The sequence below is a fragment of the Suillus fuscotomentosus genome (genome assembly GCF_016647785.1).
Source record: "Suillus fuscotomentosus strain FC203 chromosome Unknown F5891scaffold_174, whole genome shotgun sequence".
Taxonomy (NCBI): Eukaryota; Fungi; Basidiomycota; class Agaricomycetes; order Boletales; family Suillaceae; genus Suillus; species Suillus fuscotomentosus.
The window spans coordinates 67,284-86,220 of NW_024539686.1; the positions used below are offsets into that span (position 1 = coordinate 67,284).

Consider the following 18,937-nt stretch of genomic DNA (forward strand, 5'->3'; position numbering starts at 1 on the left):
AACTTCATGAATAATTCTTCACGGGCGTCATTCAGTCTGGACTGCCATTTAGCCAACAAATGATGGTACCTGATGACATCCGCGTCCAGTTAGATTGCATACAAATTGCAGTGATATCAATTTCAATGCTGAGCGTCCACTCAACATCACCGGATGCAATTTGGATTGACAATGCTCCATTTTCCAGAAAAGTGGGATGTCTATGAGATATTAGGTCTATGAACAACTTCTTACACCTATATGTTAAGAAATTGGCCGGAAGGTTGGATTTGTCTTTATAAAGTTTGCGTGTGCATGTTTGGCAAGTTCTTGGTACATATGGGCCTGCCAAATTGCATAACACTTGTGTCCCTCTGGTATTGCCCCGCCGGTCGACATGAGCCTTCTCAACCACATGCTTGCTTTGAAGAGGAAAAACTCCAAGGTCCAACCCATTTCATGTTCGACGAGTAAGAGTTCTTCCACCCATCGGTTGCGTAATGCTTTCATGCGAACCCAATGAACCCTGTAAACTGTTGTATCTTGAGCCTTGGCTCGAAAAACTTGGATTGTAAGTAAATACAGATGTACATTCATTCATCCAATCACTGCTAACTGAATCACCTTGTATGTCTAGAGACCAGAACCACGGGAGAGTTGCATTTCGCTGTCCTCAGGCATTGGGGTCCGCCACAGCAGCAGTGGTTTTGAGATGACATTTTTCCATCTGGAGGTACTTATTGAGTAAGCCATGAGCTTCCAGGTGGCCAAGTTGTGCCCGACATTTTGTATAAATCATTGTGTTGAGTCGGATGACCCTTTCAACCAAATGAACCTGCATCCATGCCCTTGTTGACTTTGCTTGTGATTTGGCCGGATGCACTGCAGTATGAAAGAGCACAGCCTTATCTGCTAGATGCATTCTGATCGCTTGCAAGGCGTCATTGGCTTGACCCTCCCGAAGTGCAATTTCTTGACCAAGGAGGTGTTCAACACCCAGCTCCGCACAACGTGCTACGCCGATATTGGATGGCAGAGGGATCAGGATCTTCTCTGGGTAGAAGAGATCTCACCACTGTTGTCCATCGGCTTCCAGTTCAGATTCGGTATCACTGCCATCAATTCCATTATCTTCCGAATCGTCATCCATGAAGTCCAAGTGGAGATCTCTAATTTCGTCATCCACGTCGAAGCCCTCGCCTAGATGAGTTCGCTGCCACAATGGTAAATTCATCTATCCGACTTTGCAACTTTGTCCGGTGTCTGCATATGTCCAAGGTTTGGGTCTCTGTGGGGTGTCTTCCGAGCCTCCTAATATCCATACTGAGCGTGATCTGCATCTCTTCTATGGTAATACTGGATGCAATCCATGTAGCAGCGCCTCGTTGCGCATTCCCACTCAATCTGGCTGCCCAGGAAGACAGCAAAGCTAGCTTCTGTTGCTTTCGTGTTGGCGCTGGTCAATGTAATCAGTTTTGTGGGGCGGCTGCTGATGGAGCAGATGCTCACCCCTCTTTAACTGAACTTCAAATACATCCATTGCCGATGGATCAGTGACTCGACGTGAATGAGCATATCAGTCCTGTTCTTCCCATGTTGCAACCATGATAGGATCAGCAGTTTCGTTGAGCTTGTCAAAAGCAGAGGCGCTTTCTGCGACACCCTTAATAGCTTCCTTATATTTCTGGCAAAGAAATCCACCTATATTATGCAATCAGAAAGTCTTTACAAAGGATATTTGTGACTCAACTCATGCGAATCATCTTCATAAAATTGGAGTCATTCATCTGGTAATCGAGACACTCTTGCCGATGGGGAGTGGACATCCCTCTCATGGCAGGAGATATAATATTCAGAGGTGCCCACAACGTCTCCATGATTTTGCCGTCGATCCTAGCGGCACCGGTAATAAATGTTGATGCATACCTAACATAGCATTTGTCTTGGTGTCCATGAACATGCCAGAGGCCAATGCCTGGTATGATTTCCATTCCAGAAGGGATGCTCAAATGAAGGCTCTTGTTCACCCGATGCCAGAAGTGTTTGTTGTATTGACAATTAATGTCATAAAATGTAAAGCTTGGCTGAGCCCATCGGTGTGGTGGCTTGATGCGTGACATAGGGCATAGTCCATATTCATTTGCCTAATCATGGACGTCACCCGGTGAGTCAAGTGCACGGGATCATGAAACATACCATTTGCCCTTTTGAAAATCCACAACAGAATGAGGCACAAAACAGCCGTGGTGGGTGCACGCGCACCCGCCTATCCCGGTAGCTTCTAGTTTGTGTCAGGACGCATTGGCCTTGTTAACGGCTCGGTGATTATTGCACTCGGAAGGTTGAACAAGATTGTTTGCAACTGCGAGATGAGCCTTGTATTGGTCTTTGGAAACCATGAAGCACTGTCCATCCGTCAACCAGACTTCATCGTCCAGATGAGTGGGATGAAGGTGCTCTGCTTTGAAGTTGCCGTCCATGACCAGTGATCAGGCATAGAGCCAACTGGGATCATCTGGATTCCTATCGGCTGGGAGTGGGGCATTGATACTGGGCTGCAGGTAAGCCGGGCAAAAGAGGGCGAGTTCCACGGACGTCGGACTTCTGCTCTCATAAGCAAACCCATTCCATTTAAGCAGCTTCAGCTGTTGCCATTGCCGTGCCACTCTCATTAATTCTCTGTAACGATCCTATGATGAATTGAGATGCTATAACCATGATATTCTATGGGCAACACGTACTGGGACTAGATGCGGAAATATACTGGACGTCAATTTGTTGTAGTAATTCATTGCTGAAGTTCCGCATTCCAAGTTGTCCAATGCAAAACCATCCAGCACCGGAAAGGTAAACACAGTCTTGGGTCGGGTGAAGGATGCCGGAAACATGGCCATCTCGAATAATTGCTTATCAGGTGTGCAAGCATTCGGACATTGACAAAACCTTATCATGATAGAATGGACTCCGGACTTGTCAACAACTGTGATGCATTGCTTGTGGTTCAAGAATGATGGCTCGAGTATGGTAGGGAAGTCCTCTGCCGGTTGATATATGGGCCTGTCGGTGTCCTCCCATTCATGGATATCCCCAAGTGCTGGACAAGGCATTCCCTGATGCCCAAGATAAATGTCCATACCTATCTTGGTCAGAGACGTTTCCTCGAAAAATCCTCCATTCCATTTGCCTATCTTATGGAAAGGCAGTCTCCAGTGCTCATCTCTGCAGCACTTCAGACAAAATACCGGGTTGCCGAGGCAGTCATAGCACCTATATGCAGGGAACTCAGAGCCGCATGCACAGCATTTTTTGTCTTCAGGTGGAGCCTCTCGTTCATGAAGGATTCTGAGATAATTGTTTGTCCGAAATTTCCACTTCTGGAGATAATCATTTGGGCTCTGGGACATCACTCAGCACGGAACCCATGGCGTAAATTTTGTAATGCACCTTTGTCTTCTTTCTCCCTGACAGTATGTTGAGGGCACCAATTGGTACCTTATCGCCAAAGTCCTCATGGTCAGCATTGAAATCGGTGGACCATTGATACCATGCACAATCGGAATTATGTTTTTTGGGAGACTTTGCTGGAGAGGACTGCATGGATGGACTGGGTTTGACTGGGCACCATTTCCCTTTCAAGTCACGAGTGGTCTCCTTCGTTTTCCATGTCACCCATTGCGCCGTTCCCCACGGAGCCAATGTCCTTACCCTAGACTTGCCCATGTAGTTACTGAGAACTTGTGTGAATTTGAGGACAGTCAAAACATATATTCACATTCATGGCTCGCTTAATAGCCGAGGCCAAGCACAAATAAGGTAAAGGTTAATATTTTAAACACGACCCATTCAATTTGTACCTTGTCCTTCGATAATGTCAGACCACAACTCAGCCTCTGATTCAGAGTCCAACAAACAACCTCCAGCAAATGAAGAAGAGGTTGCTGTCCTGCAGTCTTATCTCGAGCAATGGCGCTCAGCTGCTCCATCGGAGCGTAAGAATATCTTGAGAGCAGCTACAATGGAAGCCCAGACAAAAGCACTGGTAATGTCCATCATATTGTCCAAGGCTCGCAAAGCGGTGCGTTAGTATTGATTTTGGCATATGAAGCACTCCTCATCAGCATTCAGACATATGAGACATGGTTCCGGAACCATGCAAAGGCCAAGAAACAAGGGAAACCCCTGATCAAGATGGGGCAGAAATGGACCGAGAGAAGTGTCATAGACACGCTCCGGAAGAAGGAGCTGTTGAAAAAAATCGAGGACGAGACTGGTGCGAAACCAGGAACAAAGGAGATGATGAACCATTACACGGTTCACCTAAACCAGCTGATGGCATCGCTTTCACCGGAAGACCTTAAAGAAGCCAAAGAGACAGCCGACTGAATGGAATAGTGAGGGCATTCCGGACGATGTAAAAGTCGAGATCGCAAGAAAGAAAGGCGACAATATGATTCGACACTTTGCATCGGAGATGTGGAACCGCGCCAGGATCAGGGTGTTCGTGTTGTCAGCTTGGAAGGATGGGGAGAGCAAGGTCCAGGTGTCCGGGTGTGTTTTCAGACCATTGGGACCCGCAACTTCTCACGCTCCAGACAGACATGACTATAACCAAGAGTTTGGGGGTGCCGAGTCGTTCATGAAGACTCAGAACTGGAAAGTGATCGAGCCAGAATGGGACGTGTATGCTGCAAGTGTATTCGGTAAGCCGCCTCATTATGTATCCGGTAGCTACTAACCGTTATAAGAGGGCAATGTGGACAAAAATACCGTTGCTCGGAAGAGGGGTAGACAGGACAACACGTATAGCCTTGACATCGGGGATGACGGGTATCCTGTAATCCCTGCATGTGCGTCCATGGATTTAGATACAAAGAAGGCAGTTGTCTGGGCATTTTTGACATGGCATTACAGTGGGTCGATTTCCTCCTTCCGGCGAATGTAGTGAGCTAAACAACCTGAAGGGAGGTGTTGCGGGGACCCCAAAGTCTCCGTCCCATGGAAATATGTGATACCCAGGTACAAAAAGATCATTCCCGTACAATATCTTCCAGAAGGTCACGATCTCGCTGAGCCATCGAAATTAAGGCAGGTCCACGCCACAGAGCTTTTACGGTTTTGGCATAGCAGACAGGAGGAAGGTGAAGAGCATGTCTTCGAATTCATAGGATGGTGGGACAATGATAGCCAGGACATCGTCCTTGCAACCGACCAAGATGGACGTGTCACTAGCCGGGCGCGGCCAATCACCCAGACGAAGAAATCATCCGGATCAAAGCAAAAGCAGCCCGGTTATCACGGGCAATCTACGGCTGGACAATCTTCTGGTGAAAAGGTGAAGGACAATAAGCCAGCCGCTGCACGTCGTGCCGGAGTCAAGGTAGTGAAGAGCGCCTCATCTTCATCACCCCGAAACAAGAGCGAGAAATCTAAGAACAAACTCAAGTCATCCGAGGAGGATATTCACTACACAGGGACGGCAGATGATAGGTCTTCTGGTGAACTATCTGAGGACTCGGATGATGATGTGCTACCTCCCGAGAAAGGAAGGCGAATGGAGGGGAAGAACTTGCGTAGGGGGTCACAAACCCGCCGCCACCAAGCAGCTCTCATGAGTAGCAGTGACTCTGAAAGCGAGGTCGAACAAGATGTCCCTTCAAAGGCGATTGCGGCTTCGGACAAACATGCCAGGAAGGACATGGCCCCAAATATTAAGGCTCGGACCCCCTACATAAGCTCAACGGAGAGCAGGGCGCTGGTTAGTCGAGAAAAGGCAGCTGTGAAACAGAATGCAAAGGGTACTGCATGCGATCGAATCTAAGTCCGGAGTGGTAGAAGCAGTCATCCCGCCAGTTCGGCTGGTGGGACCAGCCTCCCGGGCTGGTCGCAGCGCGCCTGTCAATCGTGACGCTTCCGCATCGACAAGAACAGCAACACATACAATGCCCATAGAACGCATCTGACTGGTGGAGAACATGCAAGGAAGGAACGAAGGAAACGTCCTGCCGAGGAGACTTTAGAAGAGTCGCCTGCGAAATGGACAAGAGGCCGAGGAATGGTAAAACCGGTCCCTGAGAATCTGACAGAGCCCGCAACCAAGAGACCGAAGAAACGGGTCGCTGAAGAATCTATGGAAGGATCCCCTTCAAAACGTACCCAGAGCAAAACTTCTGACCGCCCTCCCACAGCACGTATGCGCAAGCCAAATTCCCAATATGCTCATGATTATGTAAGAACTTGAGTACAAACTGATGTTGCATGCGTGTTATCATAACTCTCTCCTCCGGATACGGAGACATGGACATTGTACAATTTGTTTGTATGGTAATACATAAAGCTACTACCACGCAGTTCTTTTCGATTATTCAAGTCATCAATCTTCTGGAAATCAAGCTATGTCTACTCATCACCTTGCTGAAGGTGTGTTATCATAGCATCCAACAGATCCATAATGCGCCTGTGGATGTCCAGCAATCGGTAGATTGCAACAACATCCTCACCGAGCTCCGTCACTCTGTCCCGTGCTTCTCCATATGCAACAATGAGCCTCCGGTTCGCCCTCAACACGCCTGCCGGAAATTGGTTTGGTGTGCCAGAGGGATTATCCGTGACCATATTCTGTGCATCCTCATTCCCTGTTGCAAATATATGTAAGGTATAATCATTGTACAAGTCAACATGACTTATGCTGATGAGTTCCGATGCTGTTCAGTCGCTGGATGGCACGATGCATTGACAGACCAGCCTCCTGAAAAGTGTTGAGTTGGGACACCATATGTGAAGACGCTGTGCAAGCTGCACAATTAGCACCATATGCAGCATATCTGAAAACACTCACATCCAGTGTCCGACGTCAGGTCGATGACTTCCGGTATCTCTATAGTCATCGGCTGGTATCTTTTATTGCTTTCTGATCTATGAGCTGCAATGCTATTAGCGACAAATATAGCAGATGAGATATAACTTACATGCAGATGACGATGTTAGGTCGATTATATCGAGCCCGTACATCGGTGTCGGACTATCCATCCGGCGACCCAATTGTTTGCTTGAAGGGTCATTCCTGGATACAACATCCAGGTTGTCGGTATCATCATTTCCCCATCCGCAGTCATAAGGGTCCTCGAGATTCGCGACCTCGGACACACGGTTGGCATCCTCTTCGTCCTCCCATCCGCAATCATACAGGTCCTCCGTTGCAGCACTGGATATGGGCGCTGCGGTATCATTTTGCTGATCCCCCCATCCACAGTCATATGGATCTTCTTCGTCGCCGAGAGTCATCGATGAGGCTGCGGGTTGGATCTCCATAGCATCCTCCCATCCGCAGTCGTAGGCATCTTCTTCCTCACCCATCGGCAGACTCTTTGCCGGACCGTCCTTCTTCGAATCATCCTCCCATCCAAAGTCTCGGGGAAAGTCCTTCACTCCCGACGTTTCGACGTCCATGTGATCCTCCCATCCGCAGTCGTACAGATCTACTTGCTCTGCTGAGAACAAGCCCGGAGCGATATATTCGGCAGCCGAATTTATCTCCCAACCGCAGTCATAAGGGTCCGTTGTCGGTGATCTGGCGATGTCATCCGCAGCTATGCCGCCGATTAGTTCCATCCAAGCTGGATACAAAGGTACTCACATTTATCCGGCCTGCTCATCATCGCACATGGATTGAATCCATGGAACCGCCATTCTCCTGTATGTAACTGAGAGGCGACTGGTCCAAGTTCGTGAGTCCTTGGGATCGTGGACCGGCCGTTCGAGTAACGGCAGGACCATGAAGCATGTCAAGGACATGGATATCTTCCAAAATCATGTTAGAATATATCCAGGATGTGACGGGATGTGACAAACCTGCTAGCATGCTTGTAACTTCATCAAATTCTCCTAAGAAGCACATGTCGTATCCTGCGTTGTAAGGTTAGCTTAGCGATACAAGTCAGGCCAGAATTAACATACTTATGTCCCTGTTTGCGATGGGATCGTTTGTCCACTCTTGGCTTAACCGTACCTCGTCAGCCAATTTATATTCTGCATTACGAGTTTTTAGCAATCCCGGATCAGAAGCTTCGAGACCTGACTTACGTTTGAACCTTATATAAGGTTCCACTCCGATCAGTCCCTTAAACCTCGGTATCTGGGAAGGCATGGGCGGAATCCATGAGTCTAACGGTGTGTATCCACTCCACCAGGCGAGTGGCCCTTCGAATTTGTGTTTTGCTATCTCCGGAGAGTTGCTGCACGAGGGTCTGTAGGAGTCAGAGGAATTGTCATAGCTGCTGTAAGAAGTAGCACTGGTGACCGAGTCCTGATCATCCGAATATACTGAAGTAGCAAAGCGAACGCGTTTTCCAAACATGACTGTTCTGTGTAAAATAAGGAGATCGGGGAAGGACTACGATGTGCCAAGATATACTAACTTAGATATGTGGATCACCCGACTTTGCCACTGTGGCAGCAGGAATGCAGTGGAACAATGATCACAGAAGAAGTTGTATCACGTGACCAAGTTGTTAACAGGTCCACAGCACCGTGCTTCGACAATGGCCACGCGTTCTCGGAAACTGCCCATAACCGAGGCATCGGTATAAATCCCGAGACTTATTTAAAAATAATCGAAGTCGTCTTTCTTTGCGTATACCATCACCCGTTGCTCACTAAATTCTATAGACCTGTGATGACACCTTCGGAAATTGCAAACAACGCTCTCCAGGCTACACTCGAGACTGTACAGTCGCTGATGAAGCGTTGTTTGAAATTAAAGGAAAGTGATCCAGGCACACTGACGTTATCGGATGAGATCGCCAGATGCCTGGTGAGTGTCGCTCCACCGGATCTGTACTGTATTTTGGATAACTAACTCAATTTGGTGCAGGCAAAAGATTTAAAGCTTTATGGGGGGAGCGCTACATCGTTCTCCCCTAAGCTGCTATCCTGTGCCGCCGTAGTACGGGAGCACTCCAAGGCCGGCATCTTTGTGTCATTGCCCGACTGGAAGACCGTCATAGACGACGACCCACGCATTAAGAGTCACCCTGCAGGTTCCACAAGACTGTGGACTACCGCCCCTCCACCTTTGCTGAACCCCAACTGACCACTGGCGACGGCGGAGTCCACGGTAAAGACTCTTTCGGAATCGATCAGACCCCCTCGGCTCGGCTCATGGAAGGCGACGCAACCAGCTCCATCAGCTGGTAATGAAGTGCTACCAAGAACGCCCAGGTTACAAACCCCGGGGGTTCCGGTTACAGAACTCATGAGATCAGACATCCGAAGCAATGCCATCCCCCCATTGGTATTCCCGCCACCGACCTGCCTGCCACGTTCTATCGCCCCTGCGATGGTGAGACACGGTATCCATGCGGCTGGAAGCATGAAGACAGAGACAACCGCACAGCCCAGGAAGAGGAAAAGGAAAGTGGAAGAGAGCGACAATGACGGCAAAGAAGCGGAGGTAGTTCATGGATGCACACCAACTCCCATTTCCCAGAAGCCGATTCGCAAATGGAAGAAGAAGTATATGTTGGATGAAGGAGACACCGGGGACACTGGCACCACCCATGTTAAGGTGACTCTGATGGTATATATCTGTTCATTGCTCACGAGGAATTGATATAGCACAAGACGGTGTCGGTAAAGACATTCAATGCTGGGGCTCCCGATGCCATATCAGCCGACACGTCCGCAACAGATTTGGTGAACGACAAAGGTTTTTGGGACAAAAAAACTAGGGTAAGTCGTCTCTGCCTCGGTGATTCCGGGTCTTACTTGCACCCTTCTAGCCTGTCGGATGGGGTTTGGATTCCAACATCGCCACAATGATGGAGGTAGGCAAGCAAGCAAATGTACGCTGTCAATATTAGCTTAATGCATGGCACAGATTTCCGTGCGCTACCACCCACGGCAATGTGACAAATGTGTCAAGTTGAAGGTTCCTTGCATAGTTCTCCCGGACAAGAAGCCTGGATGCATCAGACTAGTTTGTGCAAACTGCGATGAGATGAAGATCGCCTGCACAATTGACGGCGTTGGTGTCCGGAAGAGGTTGCAAGTAAAGGCGAAGGAAGCTGTTGATGAACCGAAAATCAATCCTCTTTCCAATCGCCCTAGGTCACGTGCAAAAAAGCCACGCCCTGCCGCAAACAATCTGGCAAAATCTACTCCGGCCAAGACCATGAAACCGGCCACTCGTTGGTCCTCTCGTGTGGCTCAGACTGTTACCGTGGACGACCCGCCAAACGGTATGCCTATCCGTGACATCATTCAAACATATTAAAATTTTGGTCCCTAACTCAGAGCAACCTACCAACTCAAGGCCTAAGCATCCGGCTCTGCTAGCGCACCAAAACATCCAGACGTCCGACCCTTCCAAACAATCGGAAATGGGACTCCCTGAAATCATTTCAATTCCGGCTCCATTGCAGCCACCAGGACCCACCAATCTCCCGGTTCCTGAACCCAGCGGAACAGACATCTTGCGGAGCATCCAGGACCTTGGCAGGAGATTCGATCTCCTTGCAATCAATGAGCGGGTGGACGCATTGGATGCAAGGGTTGATTCGGTGGAGGACAGGTTTGGATGGAGGCTGATGGTGCTGGAGAACCAGATCACTGCCTCGGATGCGTGTTGGCAGTCGGTCGCATCGTCGATGGATAATCTGTCAATGTCCTTGCAAATCCATAAGGACGATCTGGCCGCTCACCGTCCTGGCTCCTCCAACCGCACCAAATATGCGCTGCAAAATGCCCCCGTGGATGAACGCCTGGGAATCTCGATCGTCGGTAGGGAACGCAACCATGGATGCAATTAGTCGGTTATGATGGATATGGAAGGTGACGACGGGACATCGGCATTCAGCATGAGGCTCATCTGCGCCCCACACCTGCGAGATCAGAGGGGTGGATCGTTACCAGCGGCATGTACTGAGTTCATGGTGTTTCCTGTTTTCGTATTTCACAGTTACATGGGATTTGAATTGATTTTTATCACAATTGTAGTGCACCAGCCTAGTTAAATTTGGTATGAGAGCAAATACAAAGATATGTGCTCGGATGGTGCAAACGGTGCACATGAGAAGATAGACAATAAAAAGGGTCACCTGTCATATTTACACCGGCAGGATGTGAATACAGATATGTTAACATAAATCTATAAACTCTATTCTGATGCTACTACAGCATTCCCCCTGCCTCCGAGTGTGGCAATACATTTGTGAGCACAAAATGTCAGCCAAAACCATTCCAGACCCTTACAGATACAAGGGACGCACCATTCCAGAGCGTACCCTCCTGCACTTATATCAATGCAATCAATGCGATCAATGCCAATTTTTCATCGAAACTAGAATCAAATTAATGAATAATACCTATGCATGTTTCTAGGACCATTTGTCTCGCGTCCAGAGCCCAAATATGCTCGAACTATGAAGCTGAGTTCATCCTTTACGCGTTCCGGCACCATCCAGGTGGAAGTCTTCTTGTAATCATCGGTTTGATCCATCTGTCCAGGTTATGGGCTGAGGGAATCTAGCATCGGTAGGGGACATGGATGGGCCCAATCAATGATCTCCAGAACCGGACTAGGATGAAATCGAGGCTAATGGGTTCAGTTAATTTAGCATTTCCTTTGTCCCAGGTCAAATTTACTGATCCCAAGACCCTTTTCATTGCAAATGATCCCAGCTAACTCATTCTCGGAGATAGAGACGGATGAGCCCAACAAATCATATCGAGCACCAAAACCTACCAAACAGACTAATTCTGAAGATTTAGGTATCCTTTTAGGTCGGAAATCAAATCCCCTATCAATCATCTGCAGGTCCCGTATTTATCATGGAATTTTTCGCATATGTCGATTCGGAGACTCCCGTTACGCAGCCTTGTATGTCAAAATAGAACTTCTCTTGAGTAAGGAATAACCGGCAAACAAATACAGCGCTGGGTGTCGACGAATATTTGCACCGAGGATGATAATGATGATAAGTCCCGCCTTCCTTTGTTGGCATTGAGAACTCAAATAGCACACTTGGAATGTAAATGCAGTAAGAATGGTCAACTACAGCATTAGTATCCAAAGTAAAGCATATCAACCGATCAGTCAAAACAGTATGAAATTACGTGACACCGGTCCAACAACTTATGTCAATTCAACAGTCTACTTATCAGACATAGTGGATGACATGCTGGACAATCGGGAGGATTCAACTGAAGCTTCCCGAAGAACGGGGGTATCCGGAGGATAACCTGTCCGCATAGCCGATGCAGATGTTTCGAGGCAGCCGTGCGCACCCGTTGCGACGGATGGGTCCCATGCATGTGTCCACTGTCTGCCGACAGTGGAGATACCCAGATCATCGACACCACTGGCACCATGGAGCCACGCTGGAAGCTGAGCAGTCGGGTGCTGTGGAGGTGCATAGGCAGTGGTGTTCACGCGGAGTCTATGGGCTTCGAGGTCATCTTTGTGGTCCCGGAGACAATTTGTCAAATGTCCGACTGACAATGTCATCGCCTTCCATTGTGCATCGGAGGAATTCATGCGTTGCTCCAACGTTGCCAGCCGGTGGCCGAAGACTTCCTCCACTAAAACAACCTTGGCATCCAATGCATCCACCCGATCATTCGTGGCGAGGAGGTCAAACTTGCTTCCAAGGTCCCGGATGGCCTGCAGAATATCTTTTGCAGTCGGCTCGGGCTCCGCCGGATGGCTGGCTTCCATAGAGTGGGTGTTCTTAGGATGGGTGGATTCCATCGGGTGGATGTCCTTCGGATGGTCGATCATAATTGGTGCAGCAATTGGTGGGGGCAATGTAGCTTCGGCAGGAGCCAATGTCAAATGTATCGGTTGTTCCTCAACATCTAAGGCAGTAACAAATGAGTCGAGGCGCAATTCTGGCGCAGCTGCACTCACTACCATGTTCGACAATAATATCTTCCATAACATGGGAGGACGATGACACTGCCGGAATGCTCGGTGCTGCCTTTTGGAGGGTGCTGTGCTCACTGCCATGTTCAACATTATCTTCCATAACATCGGTGGCTGAAGGTACTGGTGGAATGCTCGGTACAGCCGGGGAAGCTTTTTTAAATGTCTTTTTGACGGCTCGAGCCTTTGGGACACGTGACCTGGAGCGCTTGGGAGGTTCGGCTACTCGTGCCACTGCCTTTGCTTTGGCTTCAGCCTGCAACCTGTCCCAGACACCCATACCATTTATTGCGCAAGTCACCTTTGTCTTGTCACAATTGGCGCAAGCGAGTCGCGTACATCCAACTTTTTTATCCAGCAGAACAATGCAAGGTATGCTTAATTTCTCGCATTTGTCACATTTCCGGGGATGGTAGCGAATAGAATGCTGACGTGGGTCAACAGGTGCTACCGTTGATAGGTCAAACGCACATACCTCCACCGCTGTGGCAATCGTTGAATCTAGATCCCAATCATGAGGCTGAAATATTTGTATAGTTAGTTCTACAGAGCACCGAGCCAGAGCTGGAAGTCACTGACCCTAGTTTCTGCGTCCCAGAAAATATCATCAGAGGCCTTGTCAATCGCATCCTGAGCTTCCGGGTCCGATACCTTTTCAGATTCCGCCGCCGACGATGTGTCCTTGGGCAATGTCAGTGACAAGCTTGCATCGGCGATTGATGAGGAACGGTTGCTAGACCTACATTTGTACTTCCATTCTTAGTTATACGGAGTTGATCTTGTGCATCATGAGACGATAACTTCTTCATTCTTTTCAGATTCTGCTTGAGAGATCTAGATGGGGAACTGGGAGCGTCCGCCGAATCAGTATCGTCTTCTTCAGCCTTTCTCTTCTTGTCATTCGTAGGGTGCGGAGTAAGCTTGACCCTGTTTGACATATTGCCTGGCACGAAGAGCTTGTACTTTGTTGTGGCAGGGGTAGCAGAAGCGACTGATGGAGCAAGAGGAGTCAGCGGTTCTAGCTGCAGAGAGGCCGGCAATGGGGACAGCGGCGTGAAGTTTGCTGGAAGTGCGGGAGCTTGTGTTATCAAAGGACGGATAGCCGCAGGAACAGTGAGAGGTTTACTTATAGACGATGACCCGGTAGCGTGATCCTCCAAAACAGGAAGAGTTCCAACTGCAGCGAGAGGACGGTAGTTCAACGTCTTGTGGAAGCGCGGGTGGCTCTGATCATCATCGACCACAGAGTTCCAGTCGGGCAAACTTTCAAAGGCGCCACCCTTAGAATATTGACGCACAACGGCTGCACAGGACAAGAGCTGGGGGGAGAATGATGTCGCATGTCCTCCATAAAGCCTCAAGTCTTTTGCCTGTGCCAATTTGAACAATCAAATCAATGTAAACGAAAGTAGACTTACAACGCGTCTAGCAATCTCATCCGATAGCTTCAGGGCTTCTGGATCTTCCTGTTTCAAGTGGATACAACGCCTGATGAGCGATTGCAAAGTCGCAAGCGTGGTGTTGAGCGCGTCATTTGCTACATCGGGCCTCATAGCGGTGTTGAAAACAAACAAGTTTGTGTAATGCAACTATACGCCAAGGAAAGAAAGGTGACACTAAGAATTTGCACAAGTATCGGAATTTATACAAAGATCGTCGGTTGTGGATGTTTCCGAGGAAGTACGTTGTGAAAGCATGGTAATGTAGACTCGGTATAATTACATTATGACGTAATTCCATGCCTGTCGCTACCATTGTCCGATGTATTTGGTTTCCACGCCTGTAATCCAGCTATTGACACATCAACACCTTGGATTGAACTATCATAGTCAAATAGGTTTGTTTGTGCTACCCTCCTGCATGCGGGTGTGGATGATACTGCCTTCAGTGTCTCTGCCGATGGTAATCGTGCCCAGCAAATCCGAGGCAGCAGCATGCCATTTACAGAACAAAGGATGGAATTGAGTGGTGAGATGCGTTTGTTCAATTATCATTGCAAACTCCTCCGAAGTGGGGACAACAACTGGATCCGGAGTGGAATGTAAGGATGTGAAATGCACCAAGGAACATTATCGAAGCTAGAAAATGAGAGCAGTGATTGCTCAGCGAAAGTTCGTAATATCCGGCACAACATGCATTAGGAATTCAGCTTGGTCCCAGATATATTTGACACAATAATTTCATCAAGACCTTTAGCATGGTGTCTGGTAGCCGTTGCATTTAGCGCCAGCCCCTAAGATCCACCTGCGATGATCCATATGCTGCGGGCCTTGTCATGATGCATCACCAAATGGCGATTGAACCCGGACATCCACGGTGTCCGAGATCATCAGAAACATCTGCGCAGCTGCATTGGCACCATACCTACCGGTCGGTTCGTGCATGATATTATATTGACAGGACATCCGAGCCGACCACATACCAGACGACCAACCAGCTACATTCCCATTGGGTGGGAGGTGCCATAACTGACATTAAACCATCCGGAAGCGCTTCCTCTGTGTCGGATACAGGCGATTCCATGATAGTTCACGCATTCTCTAACATATTCCGAGCACATTCGTGGATTGAAGTTTCCTTTCGATCACCGAGATCACCTGTGTACATTTGTTACTAAGCAAATTTAACCTGCCTTATCTACCAAAATTGTAATGAAAGTTAGGCAAAATGTGATGTCACATCGGAATGCAAATCAAGGGATGAACGGGTTGTGCAGTCAAGATCTACTCCTGTGTTCTGACAGGTTACGTGCTAGACAACGGGGAAGATGCAATAGAAGGCTCGTGTATATAAGGAGGATCCAGGAAATATGTCGGCCGCCAACTAGATGTCGAGGCCTGGGCGTCGCCTTGCATACCCGTCGTAAGAGACTGGTCCCATGCATGGGTGTACTCCCTGCCTATAGTGGAGATGCCAGGATGTTCATCACCGGCATGATTATGTGTCAGCCATGACATGATGGTTGGTTCTGGTAGGTGCCGGGGTGGGTGCGTACTACCGTCGGCGCGAGGAAAATGTGCACCCGGATTGTTGCTGTGCACCCGTAAGGACATTGAATGATTACCGATTGATTGTGACAACGACTCCTGATGCGCAATGGATACGGCGAACCGTTCCTCCAGCGCTGTCAGCCTCAGGGTAATCTTCCGCTCTACTGAATCTACCCTCACATCCAAAGCATCCATCCGCTCATTGGTTGCCAGGAGATCAAATCTCCTGCCAAGGTCATGGATGCTTTGCAATATGGCTCTTGCAGTGGGTTCCGGCTCTGAGGGGGCGGCTGGCACGGATGGAACGATCGGTGCTAGCATGTCGACCGGTGGGAGTTGCAGAGATCTGAATACTTGTACATTCGGTGGCGCCTGCAAGTTTGCACCATCCGGCATCAAGTTCATCTGTCCTTGCCTGACCTCTGAATATGTCGTCAAAATACGCGGTGAGCAAGTCCGAAGGATATGATGAATGTGCTTACCAATCGGAGGATTGTCCGGCAGACCTTTCTGTAGGACAAGGGAGGATGAACGTTTGGACGGTTTAGTTCTCTTCACAGGAGCCGATGCGACAGGTGCTGTGACGGCCGCACGTGACTTGGGTGCACGCGTCCTAGAACGTTTGAGCGGTGCATTGCTGCCGGTGTTCTTCGCAGCTCCCTGTGCCTTTGCTTGTAGCCTTTGCCGGACACCGGCACCGTCGATCGCGCAGGTAATCTTCATCTCATCGCAGTTCGCACAAGCGAGTCTTGTAAACCCGAACTTCTTATCAGGCAGCACAATGCATGGCACGTCCATGTTGATGCATTTGTCGCATTTGCGGGGATGGTAGCGAACGGAATGCTGGAATATGTGAGGGCATATTACTGAAATGCGATGGTCTGCTTACCTCTACCGAAGTAGCAACTGTAGCATCTAGGCCCCATCCGGCAGGCTAGATGAACCCAAATAAGACGGTAACCCCATCTACATGAACAACTTACCCTAGTTTCTGCATCCCAAAAACCTCTGTCGTCCACAAAGTCGGATGGAGGCATGTCCGTTCGATTGACAGCATGACTGGCCTTCACCGACGACCCCCTCTGCTGCAAAAATGCAAATTAGCAACATACAGAGAAATGCTCTCAGAGTCACCTTAACATGAATGGTACTGGTGGCATTCGTCTCCTCTTCATCTGACTCAAACTTCCTCTTTCGTTTCGGGACTGGTTTCCGGGATGCTCGGCGGGGTTCGGGTTCGCTGTCGTCCATTTTCCTTTTCTGCTGGTTACCAGTAGGTGGGAATATCTGCCGTGCCGTTCTGATATTCCCCTTGTTTTGTCCGACGGTCACGGGACGTATTGAAACCTGTGGTGGCAGTTCCGGTATGACCATGGGCGTTATGGTACTTCGGACACCTGACATCATGGGTTCCACGCCCGGTGCAGCGGGGGATGGCGGCTCAGATGTCATCAGTTGCATCTCCGGGACGACATGGAGCGGTTTCACCTCCAGGACGACAAGGAGCGGTTTCACCTCCGGGACGACATGGAGCAATTGAATGAGCTGTGGGGCCATTGATGTGACAAGCTGTTGAGGTGTAGAGGCTTCCACGACGGTCCCTATCGTTGAATGAGGCTCCAGCGGGACAGCGGATGATGGCATGCTGGATTCTGGTTCTGCGTCGGGATACGCAAGATAGGGACGATAGCCTACAGTCTTATGGAACAGCGGGTGTGTCTTGATGCGCGGGTCGTTGTCCATCACGGAGTTCCAGTCGGGCAATGATACAAATCTCCCAGCTTTTGAATGCTGCCGTACTACAGCTGCAAACGACAGCAGCTGAGGGGAGAACGATGTGGCGTTTCCCCCGTAAAGCTTCAAATCTTTAGCCTGCGACAAATTGAGTTGTTTGTCTACAAAAATACATTGACAGTTGTAGGCAGCGAAGCTTACCACCCGTTTAGCGATCTCATCTGAGATTATCAACGCGGCTGGGTCACTTTCCTTTAATTTCATACAATGCTTCATCAGCAGTTGTACAACCTCAAGCGTGGTGTCGAAGGCTTTGTTTGCAATTTCCGAAGGTGTCATTCTCAGTATATACAAACTGCAGTGAGTAATTGACGATGGTATACGACAAGAAAGATGGGTCCAATGATTTTTTTTTATCAAGTCTCGGGACTTATACCGATACGTCGGTCATGGGTTTTTCCGAGAACGCATTTTGGCAAGGCTCAACGTGGTTGGGTCAATATAATTATGATGTAATACAACTTCTTCAGCGATCGTTATCCCACGCATTTGGTTGCCACGGCTGGGTTGTCCAAATATGGAAGCATATTATTTGCATGGTAAGCCTTCCCTGACTTCCTTATTTCAAATGACACATTCATGGTAGGCAAACATGTTTGTTTTACCATGACCACGTGTTCGAATTCCGATGACTCGGTGCAAATGCTTCATATAGGCTTCTTAATTGCCATAGTAGCTATGATTGTTCTCTGACTCCAACAGTTCCGACACAGATCGAGTCTTCGGATACAGCTCAATGCCAATGGGAATGGTCACCATGCTCGGTGGCGTGGATAAGTGCCATCATGATCTTATGCATTCCACCCAAGTCGGTACTGCCAAGATTGAACGGTAAGTCGGCCTGCGACTCTTCAAATCCGGGCGTGGTAGGAACTCCCACGCAGGATATAAATCGGCAGAGCTGCGTTCTGCCTTCGATATTGTTGAAGATATCTTTTCCCTTGACATGGTTCACGGACATGACATTACAACAACGGCTGCTTCACTAGCTAACGGATATGCAAATTCTGAATCATTTTCTGACATTGATATTTCAGAGGAGAGCTTAGTAGGACCGTTTAACCGTACAAATGAAGATTCACAGCCTGGATGCAGGTGATCGCACACAACTCGGATAGACACTAACTAGCTGTAGAGAAATGCATGATATCACCGAGACATCGGATCCTTGTGACAGATGATGGGATGAGTCTGTGGATGCTGAGAATATCGCTTCGGGGACATCTGTGAGTGAAACAGAAAGACCGTACAACTC

General features: G+C 48.7%; 7 protein-coding genes across 7 annotated transcripts; 2 read left to right on the forward strand and 5 right to left on the reverse strand.

Moving 5' to 3' along the window:
- Window positions 1-276: 276 nt before the first annotated feature.
- On the reverse strand, window positions 277-513 carry F5891DRAFT_927307 (uncharacterized protein; the record flags this gene model as incomplete). The annotated part of the gene is made up of 1 exon (XM_041373895.1): window positions 277-513. A coding segment is annotated over one exon (237 nt), but the record flags the coding sequence as incomplete, so codon positions are not given.
- A 1,042-nt stretch (window positions 514-1,555) lies between these two features.
- Window positions 1,556-3,576, reverse strand: F5891DRAFT_1199081 (uncharacterized protein; the record flags this gene model as incomplete). Its single annotated transcript, XM_041368706.1, has 8 exons — window positions 1,556-1,680; window positions 1,730-2,123; window positions 2,176-2,260; window positions 2,314-2,437; window positions 2,486-2,669; window positions 2,721-3,198; window positions 3,247-3,374; window positions 3,424-3,576. 8 exons carry the CDS (start codon window positions 3,574-3,576, stop codon window positions 1,556-1,558), a joined length of 1,671 nt encoding a protein of 556 aa, XP_041217259.1.
- Window positions 3,577-3,847: 271 nt separating this feature from the next.
- Window positions 3,848-5,797, forward strand: F5891DRAFT_1199082 (uncharacterized protein; the record flags this gene model as incomplete). Its single annotated transcript, XM_041368707.1, has 6 exons — window positions 3,848-4,054; window positions 4,105-4,290; window positions 4,331-4,527; window positions 4,576-4,679; window positions 4,725-4,889; window positions 4,941-5,797. 6 exons carry the CDS (start codon window positions 3,848-3,850, stop codon window positions 5,795-5,797), a joined length of 1,716 nt encoding a protein of 571 aa, XP_041217260.1.
- Window positions 5,798-6,375: 578 nt separating this feature from the next.
- On the reverse strand, window positions 6,376-8,332 carry F5891DRAFT_1199083 (uncharacterized protein; the record flags this gene model as incomplete). Its single annotated transcript, XM_041368708.1, has 8 exons — window positions 6,376-6,611; window positions 6,718-6,762; window positions 6,815-6,898; window positions 6,945-7,592; window positions 7,660-7,776; window positions 7,828-7,881; window positions 7,933-8,004; window positions 8,059-8,332. 8 exons carry the CDS (start codon window positions 8,330-8,332, stop codon window positions 6,376-6,378), a joined length of 1,530 nt encoding a protein of 509 aa, XP_041217261.1.
- A 318-nt stretch (window positions 8,333-8,650) lies between these two features.
- F5891DRAFT_987715 (uncharacterized protein) lies at window positions 8,651-10,784 on the forward strand (the record flags this gene model as incomplete). Its single annotated transcript, XM_041377931.1, has 8 exons — window positions 8,651-8,788; window positions 8,849-8,952; window positions 9,015-9,167; window positions 9,196-9,541; window positions 9,592-9,705; window positions 9,756-9,818; window positions 9,854-10,214; window positions 10,270-10,784. 8 exons carry the CDS (start codon window positions 8,651-8,653, stop codon window positions 10,782-10,784), a joined length of 1,794 nt encoding a protein of 597 aa, XP_041217262.1.
- A 1,343-nt stretch (window positions 10,785-12,127) lies between these two features.
- F5891DRAFT_1199086 (uncharacterized protein) lies at window positions 12,128-14,451 on the reverse strand (the record flags this gene model as incomplete). Its single annotated transcript, XM_041368709.1, has 6 exons — window positions 12,128-12,831; window positions 12,884-13,325; window positions 13,374-13,418; window positions 13,478-13,579; window positions 13,642-14,268; window positions 14,317-14,451. 6 exons carry the CDS (start codon window positions 14,449-14,451, stop codon window positions 12,128-12,130), a joined length of 2,055 nt encoding a protein of 684 aa, XP_041217263.1.
- Window positions 14,452-15,642: 1,191 nt separating this feature from the next.
- F5891DRAFT_987717 (uncharacterized protein) lies at window positions 15,643-17,961 on the reverse strand (the record flags this gene model as incomplete). The annotated part of the gene is made up of 6 exons (XM_041377932.1): window positions 15,643-16,310; window positions 16,371-16,731; window positions 16,778-16,822; window positions 16,872-16,973; window positions 17,023-17,760; window positions 17,824-17,961. 6 exons carry the CDS (start codon window positions 17,959-17,961, stop codon window positions 15,643-15,645), a joined length of 2,052 nt encoding a protein of 683 aa, XP_041217264.1.
- Window positions 17,962-18,937: the final 976 nt, after the last annotated feature.